This window comes from Lygodium microphyllum, chromosome 24, assembly GCF_053477565.2.
Source record: "Lygodium microphyllum isolate KBCC chromosome 24, Lygodium_microphyllum_v1.1.10, whole genome shotgun sequence".
NCBI lineage: Eukaryota > Viridiplantae > Streptophyta > Polypodiopsida > Schizaeales > Lygodiaceae > Lygodium > Lygodium microphyllum.
The window spans coordinates 104,130,197-104,151,526 of record NC_141158.1 but is presented as its reverse complement, the minus strand read 5'-3'; the positions used below and the strand labels follow the sequence as shown (position 1 = coordinate 104,151,526).

Below are 21,330 nucleotides of genomic sequence, written 5' to 3'. Positions count from 1 at the left end.
TCTTATTATTATATTTTTAGTACTTACTTCATTCTGATTTGCAAAGGCACCTCGAGGGATAAATCCAAGAGGGAGCAATAAGCCATGGAGAAAGCCCTACCCTATACTATAAATGCTTAGGCTAACATCTATGTATTTAGGCTTTGGCTAGGTTAGCCATGTATAGGCTAGGGTTAGCTTTAGCTACAATAGGTTAGGATTTTGAAAATAGACTAGGCATAGACTAGAATTTAGGGCTAGGCATAAGTTAGAATTTAGGGCTAGGCTATGCTAGGTCATAAACTTGGGTTTGGCTAGGTATAAGCTAGAGTGTAGGCTTAGGCTATAATTATGATAGACTTAGCATAGGCTAGTCATAGACATGAGCTAGTTCTATGCTTACTGTAGGCTTAAGCTATGCATAGATATTGCATATGCACGGGCTAGTCAAGGCTATGCCATAGGGTAAGCATAAGTGTAGGCCTACACTAGGCTAGATGTTATGCGAAGCATAAGCTATAAGCTAGTTGCGCACTACAACTAGTTGGAACAAACACAAAGATCTATCTAGTGACTCACATACTACATGACTACTTTCTTGATGCCTTGCTTATGCCTCTAGCCTAGACAAATGGAAGCATTATGAAAACTGTACATGCATAAATGTACTAAATCCTCTCTTTCACAAAAGACAAAGCAATGGTCAAACATAAACATAAAAAAATAGACACATATAGACATGCATATATATACAATAGCTCTAGAAGTGACAAATTTTTAATTCTCCATTTGACATTTAAACACACATGTACTAGCTTACAAGAATGTGCCTATAGATGTAGTTAACAATGTGTCAAACTCTATATCGATGTGCACACAATTGTGGCATACTCTCACATAAAGAAACCTACAACCCTCAAAAATCAAATACAAAAACAAGAAAGGTCTCGGGGAAGTTACTATATGTATACTCTCTACATCATGTGCATTCAATGCCTATTTATAAATATCCTTATTTGTGAATTTTTCTTGAATAAAGCATAACCCTTTTCCATTCAATCTGTAAATAACCCCTTTGTGTTACACCCTTCTGTATGTAAAAAATGTATAAAAATGGTATTTTAAAAATACCTTATTTTGAACCCAGGTGATTCACACATATATTCATGAGTAACTTACCTGAGAGAAAGGTACACCTTTTGGGAAAAAACAAGAAAAGCATAAGCCTACGACTATCAAAGCACAAAGCATTCTACCTCCAAAAGGAAGCCACATTGCTCACTGAAGTAGATATAAAAGAAGGTTAATACAAGAGCAAGCAAGAAGAGTAGAAAAAGGGGAGGAGAGGAAAACAAGCCGTTCCTACTATTCAAAGAAAAACGACTTTCCTCTTTTCCTCCATAATCTCATGTGATCCTTCTTTGCTTGAGGATGCATGAATATGTCTTTGGCTACCTTTGGTACCTAGGATCTAGCTAAGGATGAGAGAGTTAAAACTAACATTAAATTGAACAATATAATGAAAATTGTTGTAAACCATCTCATTTCATGCTTCACAACTATCTTCTCAAATCCTCTATAGTGCTAGTGTTCGACATGCACTTTAATCATAAACTTATTATCCACAATTTTCCCTAAAGCAAAATTTTACTTTGACAACTATTGCAAGTTTGATTTTAATGGTCATATCGATAGTCTATTCCACATTTATATCAGTTTCATTTTAGCCACACACTAGATGTTGAAATACATTCTATGGCATTGTGTTCTCGTACTGCTTATTTAATGATCTTTGGCTTGTAAATATATATTGTGCCTCGAGGGGTTCACTATACAAAAATCCTCTATCATATGTGTAAGAAGCTGGGAAGAATTAGGATTTAGTGTGTAAATAATATTGATGTTATGCCATGCCACACTGACATTGGTATAAAAGGAGAGAACATGTAAATTTTCCTATCTTTTTGACACATTAATACATTACTGTCCTTATTCTCTCTCCTTACTCAGAGCTTCAATGGCTTCTTTCTCTCTCCTATTCTAGCTTTTCTCTCTCCTCATCACTCTATTTCTCTCTCTTCTATAATCTTCTCTCTCCTCTTTCTCTCTCTCCAGTCCACTTCTTGACAAGTGGTATCAAAGCTTTGGTCTTTGGTCCATTTTTCCTTCTATTTCAATCCAATTTTTCTCCATCAAAATCAATTTTAGACAAGTACTTGACAAAGAAAATGACTAGTAGAGGATTGCAGACAATCTACTGTTAGCAGGAGGCGACATCTGGAGATCTTCAAGGTTAGATATGGGGGCGGGAGGCTAAAGTAGCAGGTTGTCATTAAAATTTCATGCAATTTGGAGGTAACTAGGTTAAAGGGGAGTTAATCGGGCTTAGTTTGGAAACAAACTGTGGTTACTTTGAAAAGACAAGGTACTCTTTCCCCTTTCTTGGAGCTTCCTGGAGGTTTCATGGAGTTCCCAACCAAGATCTCTTCCTACCACACAAATCTGTGCTCAAAGACTTCATCCAAGCTGAGAATTAGTTGCTTCAACTCTCCAGATTCAAGCCAACAACCATTGTGAAGGATCATTGTTGCTGGCCAGATAGGTCAAAATAGTCCGAAAAATTGCGGCGCAAATTTTGAGCTGCATCAGGCTTCATCTCTCTTCTCTCTGACTGGTTTACATGAAATCTTGACTACTCCAATCTTCAACAAGAGGAAACCTACAGTAAACATCAAGATTTCACTCCATTTGTGAATCTTCAGCCTTTCTATAAACCCTAGATGAATAGTCCATTGGCAGCCATGAAAGCTTCAGTCCAAGCTTTCATTTCTAACAATTTCTTAAAGATTCTTCATCAATTCAGCTTGTGGGATCAATGCAATAAGGATTCTTCAACAAATTGCAAAGATTTCAGATTGTGGAGCATATTGGAGCTCATATTGAAGGTTTATTTTGGGGCTTTCCTTCAAGAGGGTTGAATCTTTGGTATTCAAGTATTCAAGCAAGCTCAAGGCTTTGATTCTTCACAGATTTGATCATATTGGAGCTCATATGGACTGATTTCATAGATCTTTCAAGCTTTATGGTGGATTCATAGTGGATTATGGAGAATTCTTCCATTAATTGGATTAGAGCTGACATTTACCATCCTCTTCAATCTTAATCAATGTATTTTTCTTGCTTAATCTCTGAAATCTCTCAATAATCCATTTGCTAATGCTTTTCTACTTATTGATGAGAGATTATTGATCAATTGATTCTTTGAATTGATCAATAGATCATAGATTAGTGTTCTTCCTATTGACCAGAGCCCATTTCATTGAATTTCAACATTGATTTAGTCATATTTCATCATAGATATCATTTGCCAAGTTTGATGCATAACCTTGATTTGATTGACTTAAATTCTTTTGCCCAAGCTGAAATATTGTAAAAGGATAAGTACAAGCAATCAATGAGTCACTGAATTGCATTGGTAAGACCCTCTTCCTATCCGATCTTTCAAAATTTCAATCCAATTGCATTCCATGAAAGGGGCTGAATGAATATTTCAAAAATGCATTTCATACTGATTGATTGGCATAGAATGCTACTACCATGTTGATATACCCACCGAGGAAAAAGGTGGATGTTGGGGGAGATAGTGGGACAAAAGAGAGGTGACCCTCCCTCACTATTGAAGATCTCGAAGGGGTGCAACTAACCGACCTGCGGGGAACTTTTCCCATCTCTTGGTGATTCGGAGCCCGTGTAGGGAGCCTGTCCTATTGTTTTATCCCTCACACAGGTACAACGAGTGGAGAATTGAATATTGAAGTGTTTCAAAAGACTCAAGTACCTTCAAGAGCAAAATAGGGACTTTATAGGACACTATAAGGTATTTACAAGTCCTTACAGGTACAAACTTCATTAGTAAAGTACAGGTGCAGGTACTACAGGGTGCCCACAGGTTCTACTTAGCCTTCTACAGGGTTTGGTAGCCATTTGGGGTTACTATTTTACCTTACAGGGTGGAAATAGGGCATTCACTGGTTAAAATAGGGTGCAGGCCTGGATAGTTCAGATTCAAAGATTGAATTGCAGATTTTTCTATCCTAAACTTGTTATAGCGTGCTATAGCTCATCTTGAAGAGAAAATTCTTGGATTCGATTTGAACCAAATTTTTTTGGAATCGGAGTTTTCTAACCCAAGTTATAGCCATTTTTCTGACAGGGGGTACTGCAAGACTGCACTACTATGGCAGGCAATAAAGGAAAAAATAAGGTCCAGGATGATTATGCTCAGCAAATCTAAGATTCTATGTTGGAGAATGTACCCTAAGAGAGCACTGAAGAGCCTCAACACTTGGATAAATCAGTGCACTTAATAATACCTTGTATGCACATGAACAAAGGCATCAACAATGTCATAAGGACCTATTATCAAGAGTGGAGTAGATGGTTTTATCTATTGATCAAACAAAGTCTTCTATTGAGAAATTAATGGATTCAGCGACTCAAAAAAAAGCTTCTATTGACAAGTTACTGGAATCTAATGCTCAAATAATGGCTCAATTCTCCCAATGGATGCAAATGCAAATGGGATCTAAAGAAGCAAAGGAGAAAGCTTATTTAAACAGCGAGCCCTCAGTCCCACTTCAGCCACCTAACCAAAATGGTCAAGATCATGGAATTATTGGACGAAGAGGTATTCCAAATAGTCAATATGAAGTAGTGAGACTTCACAAAGGTATGATGACTATTTGGGCAGTTTGAATGGTGCCAACTCCCAAGCTTTTGGGTTGAATACTCAACTTCCTAGAGGTCCTCTACCAATGGGAAGATTTCATAGTGGTTCTCAGCCACCTATTGGGAGATTTCCATCTCATTTTGGGGGTTCAATGCCTGGCACTCATGATTAGTCTATTTTGGGATAGCAACCTTCCATGAAAGAGAGCTGAAAGACAAGATAATTTTGGCCAAGTTCAATGGTCAATCATCTTCACCATTTGATTTAGAGGAGTGGATCTCCAAAATGGAATCTTACTTTGACATATTTCCTAGAACTGATGATATGAAGATTCATTTTTCTTCCTTGTACTTGGAGGGATTTGCGCATACTTGGTGGAGGTATATTAAAACGGAGAACATACTTGTAGAGAATTGGGAAGCTTTCAAGACACTTATGGCTGAAATCTTTGTCTCTCCTCTTGAAAAAGAGGAATTGGTACGAATATGGTATGGTTTGGAGCAAAGAGGCCTAAGTGTAAGAGAGTACACTAACCAATTTCTCAACCTAAACATGTATGTAGAGAGCATTAGTGATGAGGCTAAGCTCCATAAGTACGTGTATGGCTTAGAGCCATCCTTATCAATGGATGTCTTGGTACAAAACCCTACTTCTCTTTTTAAAGCTATTGAGCTTGCAGAGCGCTATGGAAGGAAATATAGAAGAGAATCTTCATTTCAGCTTGGTTTTGAATAGCCAAGGACTATTTTAAAATAGGGACAAGTTGGTAACATTTATAGCAGCAATCATGCGCCAAGTGGAGGCTTAAGAGTGCCAACTTATCCATCGTTCAACGCTTCAAGACCTCAAAGTAATTTTAGGATAGCAAGTAGTCCTAGAGTTGACTTCAAACAAGGGGACAATAAGCCTAAATCCATTTCAGCCAACATGAATCCTAAGTCTATCCCTATGGACCTCTACAAAGAAAGAAAGGAAAAAGGCTTATGTTTCAAGTGTGGGGAAAAGTATACATCTGATCATGCCACAAAGTGTGTATAAAAAAATACAAAAGCCAAACTTTAGAGTATGTTAGTCTTTGAGGATCTTAAAGATGAGATTGACGAAGCTAATGTAATTGCAACTAATGTTGAAAATGATGACCTTGAGGAAGAAGTTGGGAAGGAGTATTTTTATGATCCAGTCGACTCTTTTTCTTTTGATCCAAGTGGGAGTGTTCCTTTTGATCTAGGTGGGACTTATCATAAGCCACTTGCTGCCACTAGTTGTTCTATTTCCATGGATTCTTGGACAGGTTCTAAGAGCCCTAACACACTCCGTATGAAGGGTAACATTCATGGAAAAGCCGTGTTCATTCTAATAGATAGTGGTAGTACCCATAGTTTTGTGAATAAGTCCATTATGGACAAGTTGAATTGTCTTCCCATTGATTTACATCATCCCATACAAGTTCAAGTGGCCAATGGTGAAGAAGAAATCAACACACAAATATGCCCATAGGTTTCTTTATAGCTGGTTGAAAATTTTGAAGCAAAAGTAAACCTAATTATCTTGGAAATGGGGCCTATAGATATTATACTCGGTTGTGATTGGTTGATGACATTAGGAAAAATCACTATGGATTTCTCACAGCTGTATATGGAGTTTATCTTCAATGGACAACTCATCCATTTATAGGGAATTCCTAGTAGATCAAATTTTCAACTTATCACCATTCAACAACTCAAAAGGTAGTACAAGAGGCGTTCACATATATTTATTTTACATTTGAATAAAGAGATGGAAGATCAGCCCAATAATTCAGCAAGTTATCCAACCTTGACAGCTCTTCTTGAGGAGTATAGGGATTTGTTTGAGGTGCCTACTTCATTACCTCCCAAGAGAGTAGTAGATCACCCTATTGATTTGGAGCCCAACTCAAAGCCAATAAATAAGCCACCTTACAGATTGTCTAAGTGTGAGTGAGAGGAAGTAACCAAGCAAATCAAGGAACTTCTTGAGATGGGACTCATTGAACCGAGTTCTTCACCTTATGCATCTCCAGTTTTGTTAGTAAAAAAGAAAGATGGATCTTTCAGGATATGCATTGACTATAGGGATCTTAATAAGATCACAATGAAGAACATATATCCAATACCTAGGATTGATGATTTGCTTGATGAACTCAAGGGGGCTCGATTCTTTACGAAGATTGATTTGAGGTTAGGGTATCATTAGATCTGCATGCGAGAGGGTGATGAAATCAAGACTGCTTTTAGGAGATCAAGGGCTCTATCATTTCTTAGTGATGCCATTTGGGCTTACAAATGCTCCATCTACCTTCTAGAGTCTCATGAATAAGATTTTGTAGCCTTTTCTCTTTTAGTTTGTGTTAGTCTTCTTTGATGACATTTTGATTTACAGTAAGATCTTTCAAGATCACTAGTCACACATGAGGAAGGTTTTTGATGTCACAAGCTTTTTGCTAAGGAGAAGAAATGTGATTTCATGTAGATTGAAGTGGAATACTTGGGACATATTGTCAGTGAGAAAGGGATACAGGCTGACCCTAAGAAGGTGCAATGTATAAAAGATTGGCCAACATCTACTACTACTACTACTACTTCTCTTAGAGGATCTCTTGGTCTATCTTTATTCTACTGCCGATTCATCAAACATTATGTGGCTATTGTAGCTCCTTTGACTGACAAGTTGAAGAAGGAAGCTTTCTTTTGGGATGCTCTTGCAGATAGTAGCTTCAACTAGTTAAAGGAACTGCTTACTTCCGCTCCGATTATAGTATGCCCAGATTTCTTGAAAGAATTTACCATACAGTGTGATGCCAGTGGCCATAGCATTGGGGCTGTTTTGTTACAGGAGCATGGAGTGATTGCCTTTGAGAGCCGTAAGCTTATAGATAAAGAAATGGCCATTAATGTTTATGACCAAGAGATGTTGGCTATCTTGCATGTAATAAAGAAATGGCACCATTATTTGTATGGCAGTTGATTTAGGGTCCAGAGTGATCATAGGGTTTTTAACTATTTCCTTACCCAATCCAATCTTACTCCTAAGTAGCCTCGGGTGAGTTACTATGTATAAATCCTAGGCATCACGTGCATTCAAGGCATGTTTTATATATCCCTATGTAACCTATTTTGTAAAATTTTATTGGCCCTTATGTGGCTTTTAAGCAATATTTATAAATCCCTTACTGTGACTTTATTTTTTTAAGTAAAGAATTTAAGATCCCTATGTAATAGTATAGATACAAGATACTACAATATAGAATTGACCACAAAACAACTCCCAATGGTTCATAAAATCTCTTAATAGTTCTAGTGAGTATGAAAATATCATTGTAATATAGGACATACAAAGATAGATTTCAAATTTTTATCAATAAAAGTAAGACTTTAAAATAATTTCTAGATAGAGACATCAGGTATATAACTAGAGCATCCAATTCTCAACCCAGAACTAGCTAGCAAAAGGCATTCACATTAGTATCTTTACGGCTAGCATTGCCTAAAGCTATGATACACAATTATTAGGAAGCTAGACTAGCCCAAAGTTAGTCTTAGAGGTCTTTAATAAAAAAATACAAAACTAAATACTTTGACCATCCTATTACTATCTTTGGGCTCGCTTACATTGCAATATTGATCTTGATGTTGCACTATTATGGTGGTAGTAGGGCTCTAGCAAGGTATATCGTTATATCTGTTGTATCTAGTTCATCTCAAAATATCCTCTCCACGACTCCTCTTTTCTAGATCAAAGGCATATATGTCGCACACACACACACACACACACACACACACACACACACTCTCTCTCTCTCTCTCTCTCTCTCTCTCTCTCTCTCTCTCTCTCTCTCTCTCTCTCTCTTCTCTCTCTAACTCTCTCTCTTGGAGATGACAAGAGATAAATGCTACTCAATCCATAATTCAAGCAACACAATGAAGCCACACTTCATTTGTAATTCAAGGAGGTAGATATATTAAAAGCAAAAACATGTTGTATTTCTATAGCCCAAAAGTAAATTCTAGAATAATCCACATAATTAATTTTTGCATTTGCTGAAAACTTTTTTTGTGTTCCTTTATAAAGTAGATGTAGCCATACAAAAAATGTGAATATACAAAATACACATGATGATTCAATGAAAAATATGGTTTTTTGATTTTTGCATTTATACAAAACTTATTTTGTATTCCTTTACAAAGTAGATATAGCTATACAAAAAATGTGATATACAAAATTTTTCTCCAATCCATAAGTGTGTTCTACTCAACACCTTGGCATTTTCAAAGCTAGAGTCCATGTTGATTCCGACATGCTTAGATGCATCACCATGATCCACTAGTCGCATTCCTGACACAAACATACAAATATAAAACATTAACATGAAGGAAAATGCCAAAAAATCACCTCAAAATCACTCTATCAGAATTTTTTCCTTCACTCAATTTACATAGGAGATAATACTAAAAAAGAGAAAAAATAATGTTCATTTACCTATCCTCAATGGTCGTTTATGAATTCGTTGAAGATCTTCCAATCATTTTCATCAAGATCATATTTATTATTATTATAATCATATGTGAGGTTTGCAAGAGCAATGACACTTTCAATATCTATCATATCAAGGTCTGTCAAATCATATGTAAAGGTCCGTGTTCCCTTTGATTTTTGATACCATCCAAGTTGAACCTCCACTCCTAAGAGGAGGCTAAACCCTCTCTTGTATTCCACATAGGTGCCACCAACTTTTCTTTTCATCTTTTGAACTCGTCCTAGGTACCACACACTTTGGCTTTTATTTTTTTTAATACTTTTTGAAGATCTTATCAATAGCCTTGTGATCTTCCCATTGGTATGCTCTTCTTGGAAGAACACAGCACAATCTGAACCAATGCCAAATAGATTGTCATTTGTTTGAGTATGATGTTTCTCCTCCTTACTATAGTATACTCCTTGTCGCACCCTTGTAAGCCTATCTTTGGACAATGTGGGATTGCCATTGAGTTGACTTACCAATGTTGATTTAAAAAAAAACCTGTTATTGTCAAGCTCCACTACTGTCCTTTTCATCTAACAAAGAATCTACTACATGTCTTATCTCACTTGTGGATACATCCTCCTCTGAATCCACTCCATCATTTGTAGGAGCTGAAAATTCCTCATCTGTATCAGAATCCTAGAAATTTGAACTGGTGTAAGCATAAAAAAAACCTTCGGACCAAGGATCCAACCACCATTACTTATCCTCTTTACCTTTTGGTTTCATTTGTAAATGCTCACAAATGTGGTGAGCACTTTGTAATCCCCTTTTCAAGGCATCAATTATCTTCTCATTAGTTGAAACACATCTGTAATCACCTAAATTTGCTTCTTCCATGGTCTCCTTGAGATTCAACTCTCTCCATACATGCTCCTATTTCTTATGGGCACGTGCAAATTTCACACTATTCTCCTTGCACTCAAAATATGAAAGCCTATTCAAGATCCCTATACTATGTAGCATGTCCATCAAATCATAAGTGCGCTCTTGGCCAACCATGCTCCCAACTTTGTTGAAGAAGATTTCAACTGCATCAGATCCAGTCAAATGTATTGGAAGTATCTTATTTGAATGAAAGTCTTTAAAATATTTTATGAGTAGTACAACAAAGTGGCACGAGAGTTGTACATCTAAGAATGCCTCCTTACTAATAATTTTTTTTGACAATGTATATGTTGCATGTTTCATAATCCAAGACCTCCAAACTTGAAAAAAAAAATGCCACTTTTGCTGCTAAATGGACTCTCTCCACCAAGCTGAAGTGTGGAGACAAGAAAATATCAATGTAGTCTCCTACAATTTCAAGGTAAGCTTGTGTTTCCACCATGCTCCTCTCTTTTCTATGTTTTCCATTATTTGCTAGCCCTCCCAAACACCATTGAACTTGCCTACTACACATTCTTTGTGCTGCAGCCCAATTTTGACGATCATCTCGCCTAATATCAGCTTCCTTGAGAATATGCTTGTTAAATGAAAAGGAATCATAAACAATGGCAACATGATTCAAGGTAACCCAAACATCACCAAGAGCTAGTTGACGCTTTGCTTTGTCAAGAATATTGACAAGCTTTTGTCCATTATGTATAAAATCTTGATCATGTAGACCAAAAAACTCTCCATTTGATAATTTGGCTGAGAGAGGCCATCCATCCCATTCAATCTTGTATCTGGTGCCATGTTTGTGAACATAATCAGCTAACATTAGTTTTCTTCGTCGACTATCTCCATTTGATGCATGTCCAATAATAGGACCTATTGTCGAGGCAAGCTTCTCATCCCACAATGTTGAGATTTCACTCCATTGCCTTTGGACAAAACTTGCATCAAACCGATTGCATGTGCAATGAGTAGCCACAACTAAGCGCGGAAGTGCTTCATGAAGTTGATTTGCAACAAAGACTCTTGCATAACCACCAATGATACAAGTCTCAAAAGCATCAACAATTACATCATAGCCTGCTTTTCCTTCTCCAACTTTAATCATGGATGTAGTCCCGCACTCATGGTCTAAAGACTTGTATCCATCAAGCCCAATAAGCATATCATCTTTAGGGTTCCACCTACAATTTAAAAAAAAAGTCATAAAAGTTAAAAGTTGAAGGAGAATATTTTTTACGATCCCAAAAAACAAATTTTGCAATATGCTTACCTTATTCGCTTCTTTATGGTAGTCTCATCTTCCACCAAAATAAAGGGAATCTTTCCTGCAATGCCATGTTTTTCTTTCTCCTTTCGATATATTTTAGAAATGGCATAAAAAATATATCCATATATACTAGGTATGAAGTGGGTGGCTTGCCTATGGGTTGTCTTTGTCGTTGAGAGTGAAGGGCCATTGAGGCCAGTAGTGAGGAAATCATGCAACCTTGGTCCACCCCACATCTTTGGAACCTCAAACAAAGCTTTGGTATTTGCACTATATCGCTGGCCTCCCTTTGATCATAACATATTTGTAGCTATGTCTTGCAAGAAGTCCCAGAGAGCAGGTTTTCCACCAAACTTTCCCAATCTATGGGCTTCGATTATATTGTTACAAAATCTCTTTACATCTCTTCGATTAAGAGACTCCACGTTGGCTTCATGTAACCTCCTTATTTTCATTGAAAGAGCTGCAAGCCGAAGCTTATACTTGCATAGTTTAAAAGTGAGTTCTCTTATATGATTTTTGGAAACAAGTGTTGTTTGTTTGAGCTCCTTTCGAATGAGATAATCTAATCTTCTGCCAAATCCAGTTCCCCTATCCCCTCTCTTCTCTTGGGCTAACTTCTCCCTATATACTCTCATCCTAAAGTCAGAAAGCTTAGATATACCTTTGCAATGAGCACAAGAGAAGTCTGTGAATGGTTGCCCACTATTTGAAATACGTGGATAATCAATGTGACGAAGACAACCATCTATTTGAAAGCATGTATTTCCATAATTCAGATTTGCCTTGGTAAAAGGATCTGAAAACCAAAGTTTGCCACTACATTGATCATCTAATAAAGATTTCATATTGATGCTCTTCTTGCTGACCTCAATTATGTGACTCCATAAACCCCAACATAACAAGTTTAAACTTACGAATGAATTTTCATCATCTTTATGGTGATTTAGAGATGAGGCCAATGGATCACCCTGAGTTAAATTTCTAGCCTTTGTAGAGACCATGAACTTGCTAAGAGATGTTTGTTTTGGATCATGCACTATACCCTTTCGAGGATGTCCACACAATCCTGTGAGCAATGGCTTGGATTTTTCCTCCTCCTTCAAAAATGCCTTTGTGTGCAATATTGATTTTTTATGCTCTATCAAAATTGTATATAGGTCAGACCTTACACGAGCAAAGATTTTGTCTTTGAAGTCATGTAAGGTAGCTTCGATGACCTCAAAATCCCAATCTACATGATGAAAAGTAGACTTATATTATATAACGAGTTTGATATTAAAAAGCCTAATCTAATGCGCAACCTATTTTTCAATAAAAAGAATTGCATATATAAACTCAAACAAAGAAAAAAGATAATACGTTTATGTTTCTCCATGTAAGAATGTAACTTCTCTATTGACGTCTCCATTTCTTTCTTATCATCTAGTTCTTGATCAACTACAGTATGTTGTATGTCCACTTTTGTAAGCCCTCGAAACATAAGATAATTTTTCTCATGATGTTTATTTTGCATGATGTGTGTCCTCATGAAGTTAGAAAGACAAGTATATGCGACATGCTTCCCTTCCACTGAGCCCTTCCCATACAACGAGTTACATTCATTACACCAAACACGAACTCGAGATTCTCCATTGATATCTTTGCTGTGTAATTCAAACCTGTCATCCCTCGAGATTTTTGACTGTTTTAAATTTAGCCTTATTCTATTGCATTCATGTTTCCAAGTCTCGAGAGTGCTTGGACTTAACAATTTACTTTTTAGCTTTGAAGTGAGGTTGCTTAAAGCTTCATTTTGATCCTCTACAACTTGTTCTAAACATTGTCACTTATTTGGAGAACGTGGTTCATTCGTCACACTAGCACACCTCTTGATGCAAACTTGAAGATTATCACTAGGAGTCCACTGCTCCTCTTGCCGCTTTTTAATAATATAATTGTCCGCAATGAAGTTAAAAGACCCATCTATGAGCTCATCATCGTCAATTTGTTCGCGAATTTGAGCAAAGGCAGGTTCGGATCTTAGTCTCACAAGACCTAGATTTTCTTGAGTATCATCGAAAATTACTTGAATCTTGTAAAAAGCTCCCATGAAATCCAAATGAAAAATCACTTATTCAATTGTAAAACTTGCATTCAACATTAAAAGATTGTTACCGAAGCATATCTTAATTGAACAAGAAAATATGATATTTTTAAGTGTTATCTTTATAAATTATAAAGTGGAAAGCATTGTGGAAAGATCGTGGATCTAAAATCTAATTATCAAGATGTGATTAACAATAGTAAACTTCATATATGAGTCAAATGGCTTGAAGCAACCCATACAAATATTACTTAGCATGTAAAGCATTTACATTCTACGTGATGGCATGGAGATGGAGTATGGTGCTCATGAGATGGTATTATATAGTACAAATTACAGATTGTATTCCATAGAGTTTTACAAAAAATTATGGCATCTTTGGATCCATGAGTCATAGAGACTAGTAAAACTAGATTAGATGTTTTACAAAATATGGGAAGAGATTGCAAGATGTGGATTATTTAGTAAGGGTGAGCTAGGATAGGGCCAAGCTCTACGAGTGGTCTTTGTGCCTTTGTAGGATCAGTGCCACACTTCATCCCCAAAAAGTCATCAAGATTTGCAAATGATACTCGCATGGCCCTATCATCTGCCACCATGTGGTTCCTTACCTTGAACTCTATTAGGTGCATGATCTCTTTATCTGGAGCATCTCTCGACTCCCTATGTAACCACAAGCGTTGGCCTAAGCACCAACACTCAATGAGGCAGATGATGAGCCATCCAATTGCATACACATCTAACTCCTTACCATATGCAGACTAGCATAGTGGGCCATAGATCTCAGGTGCAATCCATGGCCTTCTTTTCCTGTCCAACGCTCCTTTCCGTCTATGCTTATCTATAATGTGCATGGGATCATCTACCCCCCCACATTTCCAGTTGAGGGCTGGTCTTGTCATACCAGAAATAAGCATTAGACCCCAATCTATGATACCAATTCTTGGGGTGGTATCTCTAGTAAAGTCCAATACCATATTGTTAGCATGCAAATATGAATGGATGACACCGGCATTATACATGGTCTTCATCCCATCTACCAATGCATGAATAATATTTGGCATGTTTTTTATGACACCCACAATTTTGGCCATCTCCTCTACACTGGGCACCATGTCAGAACCACGTCTGAATCCCATTGATGGCTTGTGTATACGCTCGATTATTCTTCTGTATTTACATTCTTGAAAAGGACCTCACATCAATATATCATGCAGTGTAACACCATTGAAGAAGGGAAAGATTGTAACCCAAGGGGGCTCAAAAGTAAAGGCAATGCATTGTATAATTGATGCATTAACTTTCTGCATCCCATGCTCCACTTGAAATTGTTGTAGTTTAGTGTTGTTGGAGCCCTTGTACATTTTAGCGCAATATGCTAAATTTGAAGGAAAATAGCTAATATTGTCTATGGTAGCTTCAACACACTTTTTGAAGGCACCTTGGCCAATAACTCTCCCTGGCTTGATAGCATCAAAGGGAATGCCAATTGTTGGTGCACATTGGTGATTCCTCAATGTGCGCAATATAGTTCCTGCCCCTGACAAATCACCTTGTTGCCTGGTGGGATTGAAACTAGGACTTGCACCTATGGTGGTCTTAAGACGCTTTGGCAAGGAAATTGCACCAGACAAGTCCTTGGCCCTCTTTGAGCGTGCTACCTCCTCTCTCCACTTTGTGTTCCATAAGGCTAGCTTCTCTTTGACGCAGACATTGTGCTAATTCTTTAAGATCTTCTAGCATCTTGGGTGCATCTCCAAGCAGTGTGCAACAAAGATGTAAATTTTTCTCTGAATCCCAAAGCACATAAGTGACTAAGTTTGAAAGCCCTTGTTGTTGCAACATTGTATGCATGGCTGCACATGCCCGGTTGCAAAAGATGGCAAAAGCAACATCATTACTATTAACAAAGGATATTTGATGTTCTGTGCAAGATGATATGGCCTCTATCAAGCAAATACAGAGAGCTTTGGCAATGTTGAGGGCCATCGTAAATCATAAACTGTCCACAATAAAGAAAGGTAAGCATATAAGAATGATAACAAAGGCTTAAACCATGCACTTGCATATGGACATGACAAAAACCTAACAAAACTTATAATCACAATTAAAAGAAATACACGATTACAATATATGAAAACATTGAAATACACGATTGTAGTATGATCTTAAAAAGAAAATACGTGATTGCAATATATGAAAAACATTGGAAATGCAACATAGATTGCACTAGATCCTCAATTAAAAACATAATTGCCACCTATGATTGATTCAAATAAATTCGTGTGACATATGATCTTTGATTGAAAACAAAATTGTGTAATATCAATCTCAAGTTATACTGGTATTCTATGTAAACTTGATTAAACTATACAATTAAAAGAAATATACGATTACAATATTTGAAAAACATTGAAATACATGATTGTAGTCTATGAAAAACATTGAAAATGCAACATAGATTGCATTAGATCTTCAATTAAAAACATAATTGCTACCTATGATTGATTCAAATAAATTAGTGTGACATGTAATCTTTGATTGAAAACAAAAATGGGTAACATCAATCTCAAGTTATACTAGTATTCTACGTAAACTTTGATTAAACTATAGAATTGCATGATACCATTTAGACATTGAAAATGTTACACAAACTACATTAAGTTGTAGTTCAACAATATAAAAAATGCTAAAACATTACCACTTTTTTAAACAACTACACATGTGAGGACATTTTCTGGTCGAGTATACGGCCTAAATGCCCATTTCATCAAACAATACTAGATAACTAGCGTGTCAGGACATTGTGCAGCCGAATATACGACCAAATGCCCATCACTTATTCATCATATATAAGCCAAGGCACTATTTAGCCGAATTCATGAACAAGTGCCCATCCATATCCAAGGGAGAAGGGAGGGTGTCACAATTAAAATGACACCTCTGTGTCGAGTTCACGACACAGTGCCAAGTCGATTGTGACATGCCCACAAAGACGCTCACTTGTCAAATTCACAGCTAAGTGCCTATTTGGCAAGCACCTTTTGGCCCTACATACACTTATCACAAGACGACAGAGGTATCATGACATGTATATGTCGAGTTCACGACACATGCCAATCCACATGTCCCACAAGTAACAAGACAACTTGTATATACGGCAAAACTCAAATATACAAATAAAGCACAACAAGGAAGTAGCACCTCATGACACACATAACGTATGCCAATCAACAACCTCTTCTTACCATGCATATATGCATGAAGGGTACACATATACACACACTCATGAAAACTCCCATGCACACTTTGAACTATAGCAGTTTATACTTTTGTAGATAACTTGCAATAACAAAGATAGAATCAATCATACAAAACACATAAGTAACATGCATATCAAAATACATAGATAACAAAGATGGGACTAACCATATTATAGAAATTTTATTTTATCTACAAGCTTATTTAAGTCACTAGCTACTCATATAATTTGTGGATGGGTCTTTAAAGCTTTGCCATGCCCTAAAACACAATTCGTAGTTGCTTTCGTTACTTCAAGAACCAGCACCAATTCTTAAAGAAAGGAAAATGATTTTAAACATCCCACAAATCTTGATTGCTTGAGGGGACACATATTTATGGAGAGTAAAACAACACCTTCCATGGGGAGAAAATGTGTGCTAATAAGAAACCCTTTCAATCTAGAATCCTTTAGTTAACCACATTTTGAATATGCTCTCTATTATATAATTGGCATTTCCTTTTCAAATTACTATGAGCCACACAAACATAGGTTCCTAAATAACATTTTTCTAAAGAGAAGATAATGAAATAGAAGACAATGAAATAGAAGACAATGACAGAGCATGATCATGGATACAGTAACTTCTAGGAGGAGACATAGCTAGGCATATATGTTGTTTTTTTCCATTGAGAACACAATTATCTCCAATTTCAATTTCAGCATGATGCAAGCTTGGGATGGTGGTTTTACATTGCTTTAGCAATAATTGGTGTTTGTCTTTTCTAGGTCTCCTCATCCTAAAATCATATATTGAGCGAACCTTACAATTTTTGCATGTAGTCAAAAACTTATAAAAAGACAAGCTAAACAAATGTAATACTTCAACTCATAAGTACACTCCTTTTTCGTAAAATGTTAGTACTTCAAAGCTAAAGCATTGAGAAATCTTACCTATTGAATAGAATGCCCTTATATTTGCAGCAACTTCTTCTCAATGCACTATAAGCTTCTTTATATATCCAAACAATGTGCCTCATCAACTTGCATTTCCCTGCACTATAATCAAGTTCAACAACATCAAAAGGCTTTCTAATCAAGTGTTGTAAATATTGTTCTAAGTTTGTAGTGCTCCATTTAACATGTTCTATTCAACAATAAAATGAAACTCCTTGCATGATGAAGAGTTCTATCAACTAATATGCAAAAACCAAATGATTAACTTATCAACCAATATTGTGATGCCTATTATCGAGCTATTATCTTCATCCAAACAAAGTTTAAGGATCAATTACTAGTGAGGATTAGCAACAACAAAGGAAAGGAGCACTAAGTACTATCTCCTTAAAGGGGGGGGGGATTCTAAAGACATGCATAGAAGGAGATGGTGGCAAGTGGCCAACTTGATGGAGAAATGATGGTGGCCAACTTGATGGAGAAATGATGGCAAAGGGGGTACCATTTATGGGCCATGATTATTGCCATGTTGTGGATGCGAGGAGTTTGTTGACGAAGAGGAGTCGTAGGAGATTCTGCAACAGAAGTAGGCTTGTCTGATGAGGCCATAGGAGAAGCACAAGTGGGCTCATTTGATGAGGTCATAGGAGAGCCGACACTACTACTGATTAATCAGTAGACCAAAGTAGTGGAATGGCAAAGGAGTAGTGGACTTGGCGAAGGATTGGCAAAGGAGTAGTGGATTGGCGATAGATGGCAGGCCAGAGTAGTTTGATGTGACAGATGGCAGACCAGAGTAGTGGACTGGCGACAGATGGCAGACCAGAGTAGTGGATTGGCGATAGATGGCAGGCCAGAGATTTTGGACTGGCGAAGGAGTGTGGCGACTGCCATCGTTTGATGCAAAGGATTATCAATGTCTTATCTGATGAGTGTCTGATCTGGTGAGTGCCTTATCTAATGAGCGCCTTATTTGATGAGAGTCTGATTTGGTGAGAAAAAGTTGAGCATTGATCTGATGAGCGTCTGGTCTTGTGAGCATTTGATGAGCATTGATCTGATGAGCATCTGATCTAGTCACGCAGACAGAGATGCTTCAACGGGTAGTCACAGACAGAGATGCTTCAAGGAGAAAGGAGTGCAATGGAGGAGGTGCCTTGGTGAGAGAAAGATATAGAAATGAGTCAGTGGCTTTTGTCAGAGGGAGAGCGACTTGGTTAGAGGAAGCGCTTCCTCTCCAGGTGCAATGGAGGAGGCGCCCTGGTGAGAGAAAGAGACGTAAATGATCAGAGGAAGCGCCTTAGGAGAGGAAGCAACTTGTAATCAGTCGAGAACGAGACTGTGCCTCATGTGCTCGAAATCAGCAGAAAATGAGTCTTCGACACGTAAAGGAAGAGTGAGGTTGGTGAACAAGTTTGCATCGTGGAATGATAGCCTGCATGAGACTGCTGCACGAGTCTGTTGCATGAGAGAGTTGAGGTACTGCAGTATTGCCACTAAAATTTGCAATCACTGAGGATTAACCCTCACTCCTTCCCAAGAAAACTCTTCTTTACTTGAGGCACCCATTCTAGATCAACCTCCAAATTATTAAAGTGTTGAGTGGTGGACTTTCCCAATGGCTGTGACCCTGGCCCCACCTTCACATCCTCCTCCTGGCAACATTCTCCCAGTCTCCAGACTCCCAATGATTGCAAATAACAATGGGCGAGCGCCAGGATTATATAACCAAAAAGCTTTTACACCAAAGAAATCCTCGTAACAACAAACGTACACTTTCGGCTTGTGAAGAGATTTTATTTCACTTGTCAGAGAGAATAAGTGAATAGCTTGGGGTGTCATAAATCCTCAAGCCAAAGAGATTAGGTTTAAAACCATACCATCACTCGTAGGAGACTGTGACATTGGGAAGGGTGTGACTAGGTATAGCATGTCATAGCAACAGCTTCTTTCCAATAAGAGAGGGGGACACTAGCAACTCAAAGCATAGCATGAGCGGAGTTCATTACGGTGCGGTTCTTTCATTTGGACACGCCATTTTGTTGAGGTGTATAAGAGATAGTAAATTGATGAATGATGCACACAGTGCGACAAAAATCTATAAACTCATTGGAGACATACTCGCCTCCATGATCAGTTTGGATGGCCTTGGGTTTGTAAGGAAGCTCATGTTCCACCATATGTAGATAGTGTTTGAAATGTGTAAACAACTGATCGAGATTTTAAGTGTTTCAAAGTTGTTGCATCCATCTTATTATAATGGCCAATTATCTGCTTCACATGCAAGGTAAATGAAATGAGGGCATGCTCACAAGTCTTTCCATCTTTAGACATACAAGGAGAATAGAAGCTTCAAAACCTAGCACTTGAGTCAATGATAAGGCCTACACACTCAACCTGAGAGGTCCCAATAATCATGTGCTTGATGAAGTCATGTTAACCAAGGGAATCAATAACATCACAATAGTACTCCATTGTTTCAAATTTCCAAAGAGAGATATCAATGGCAATGCTCACACTTAGCCTTCAGCTTGTTTAGCACCTCTTTAGCACCCAGGCATACTTGAATGATCTCTTGTTATGCTAGTTGAATGACCTCTTATTCATCTTAGCTACTTCTTTCTTAAACCATCCAAGTACATTTAATGAGTCACTAAAGTGCTTGAGATAAAGGCCTATCCTCTTCATTTCATTTCAAGCCATTAGATTTTCAAATCATCTGATCATGCACTTACACCAAAATTGCATGACATGCTGTGGGCATAAAAAAAATCCCTCTCTTGCCTTAAGCACTGCCCTCGCATTGCCTCAGCAATGCATATGCTACTGCAATCTTTGGATCTCCAAACATGCTTAAAGAATCCATTGAACAAATGGCATTTGCATTGAAGATAATTGGAGATGCAGGGAGGATGCAGGACATCTTAGCAAAGCAGATTGTCTTGTATTTTCCTTTGTGTTGCATTGATTAAGAGGAGTGTAGACCTATCCATTGTCTCTCCATTGACTGAGCATTGACTTCACTACTAAATCTCTGACAAGGTGTACCAATAATTGTACTTGCTACTACTGAAAAAATAATTAAGACAATAAAAAATACACACTAAAAAGTATACAATATCTCATAGAGATCTCATACCAAGATGCATTGCCACACTTTATTTGGCACACTTCCTTCCTCAACTCCATCATCATCTTCAAGATGTATCAAAGCTATAGAAGGAACCAAGTTATTCTCAACATTTGTTAGCACTTCCTTGGGTTCTAGACGACTGCACAACACAGTATCACTACATCACATTTAACATTTCACATGCAATTTCATAGGTGACAAGAAAGAACACCATTGAGGGATTGAGGAGGGATTACATAAATCTATAGATGTATAGCTTGAGTATAGCTTCCAATACTCTCGCTTTTGTCTACTGCTGCATAGACACTTTAGTACTTTCACATTCAACAACAAGTGGTGGGGAGAGTCATAAATAATCTGAAATATCCATAAATGTAGATTTAGAAGTTACAAAAGCATTATAGAATAAAAAAGTGAATGCTTTTAACCAAATCTAAGCTTACTTCATTAGATGACCTTGTCAATACAGTGCCAAGGTATGTGTCTCTCGTATGTGTGTTGCTCGTGTGTTTTTGT

The 21,330-nt window shown here is 37.4% G+C and overlaps 1 protein-coding gene across 1 annotated transcript; it reads right to left on the bottom strand.

The window, feature by feature from the left end:
* Positions 1–10,398: 10,398 nt before the first annotated feature.
* LOC148015466 (uncharacterized) lies at positions 10,399–13,489 on the bottom strand. Its single transcript, XM_087665211.1, has 2 exons — positions 13,266–13,489; positions 10,399–11,311 (listed from the first exon to the last, which is right to left on the bottom strand). Exons 1-2 carry the CDS (start codon positions 13,487–13,489, stop codon positions 10,399–10,401), a joined length of 1,137 nt encoding a protein of 378 aa, XP_087521337.1.
* Positions 13,490–21,330: the final 7,841 nt, after the last annotated feature.

Bases quoted from the DNA above. Each gene is read 5' to 3' on its own strand.
- LOC148015466 (XM_087665211.1), bottom strand. From the start codon at position 13,489: ATGGGAGCTTTTTACAAGATTCAAGTAATTTTCGATGATACTCAAGAA. The intron at 11,312-13,265 runs GTGTGCTAGTGT...TTTAAATTGTAG, and splicing joins CTTCAAGTTTGCATCAAGAG to GTGGAACCCTAAAGATGATA.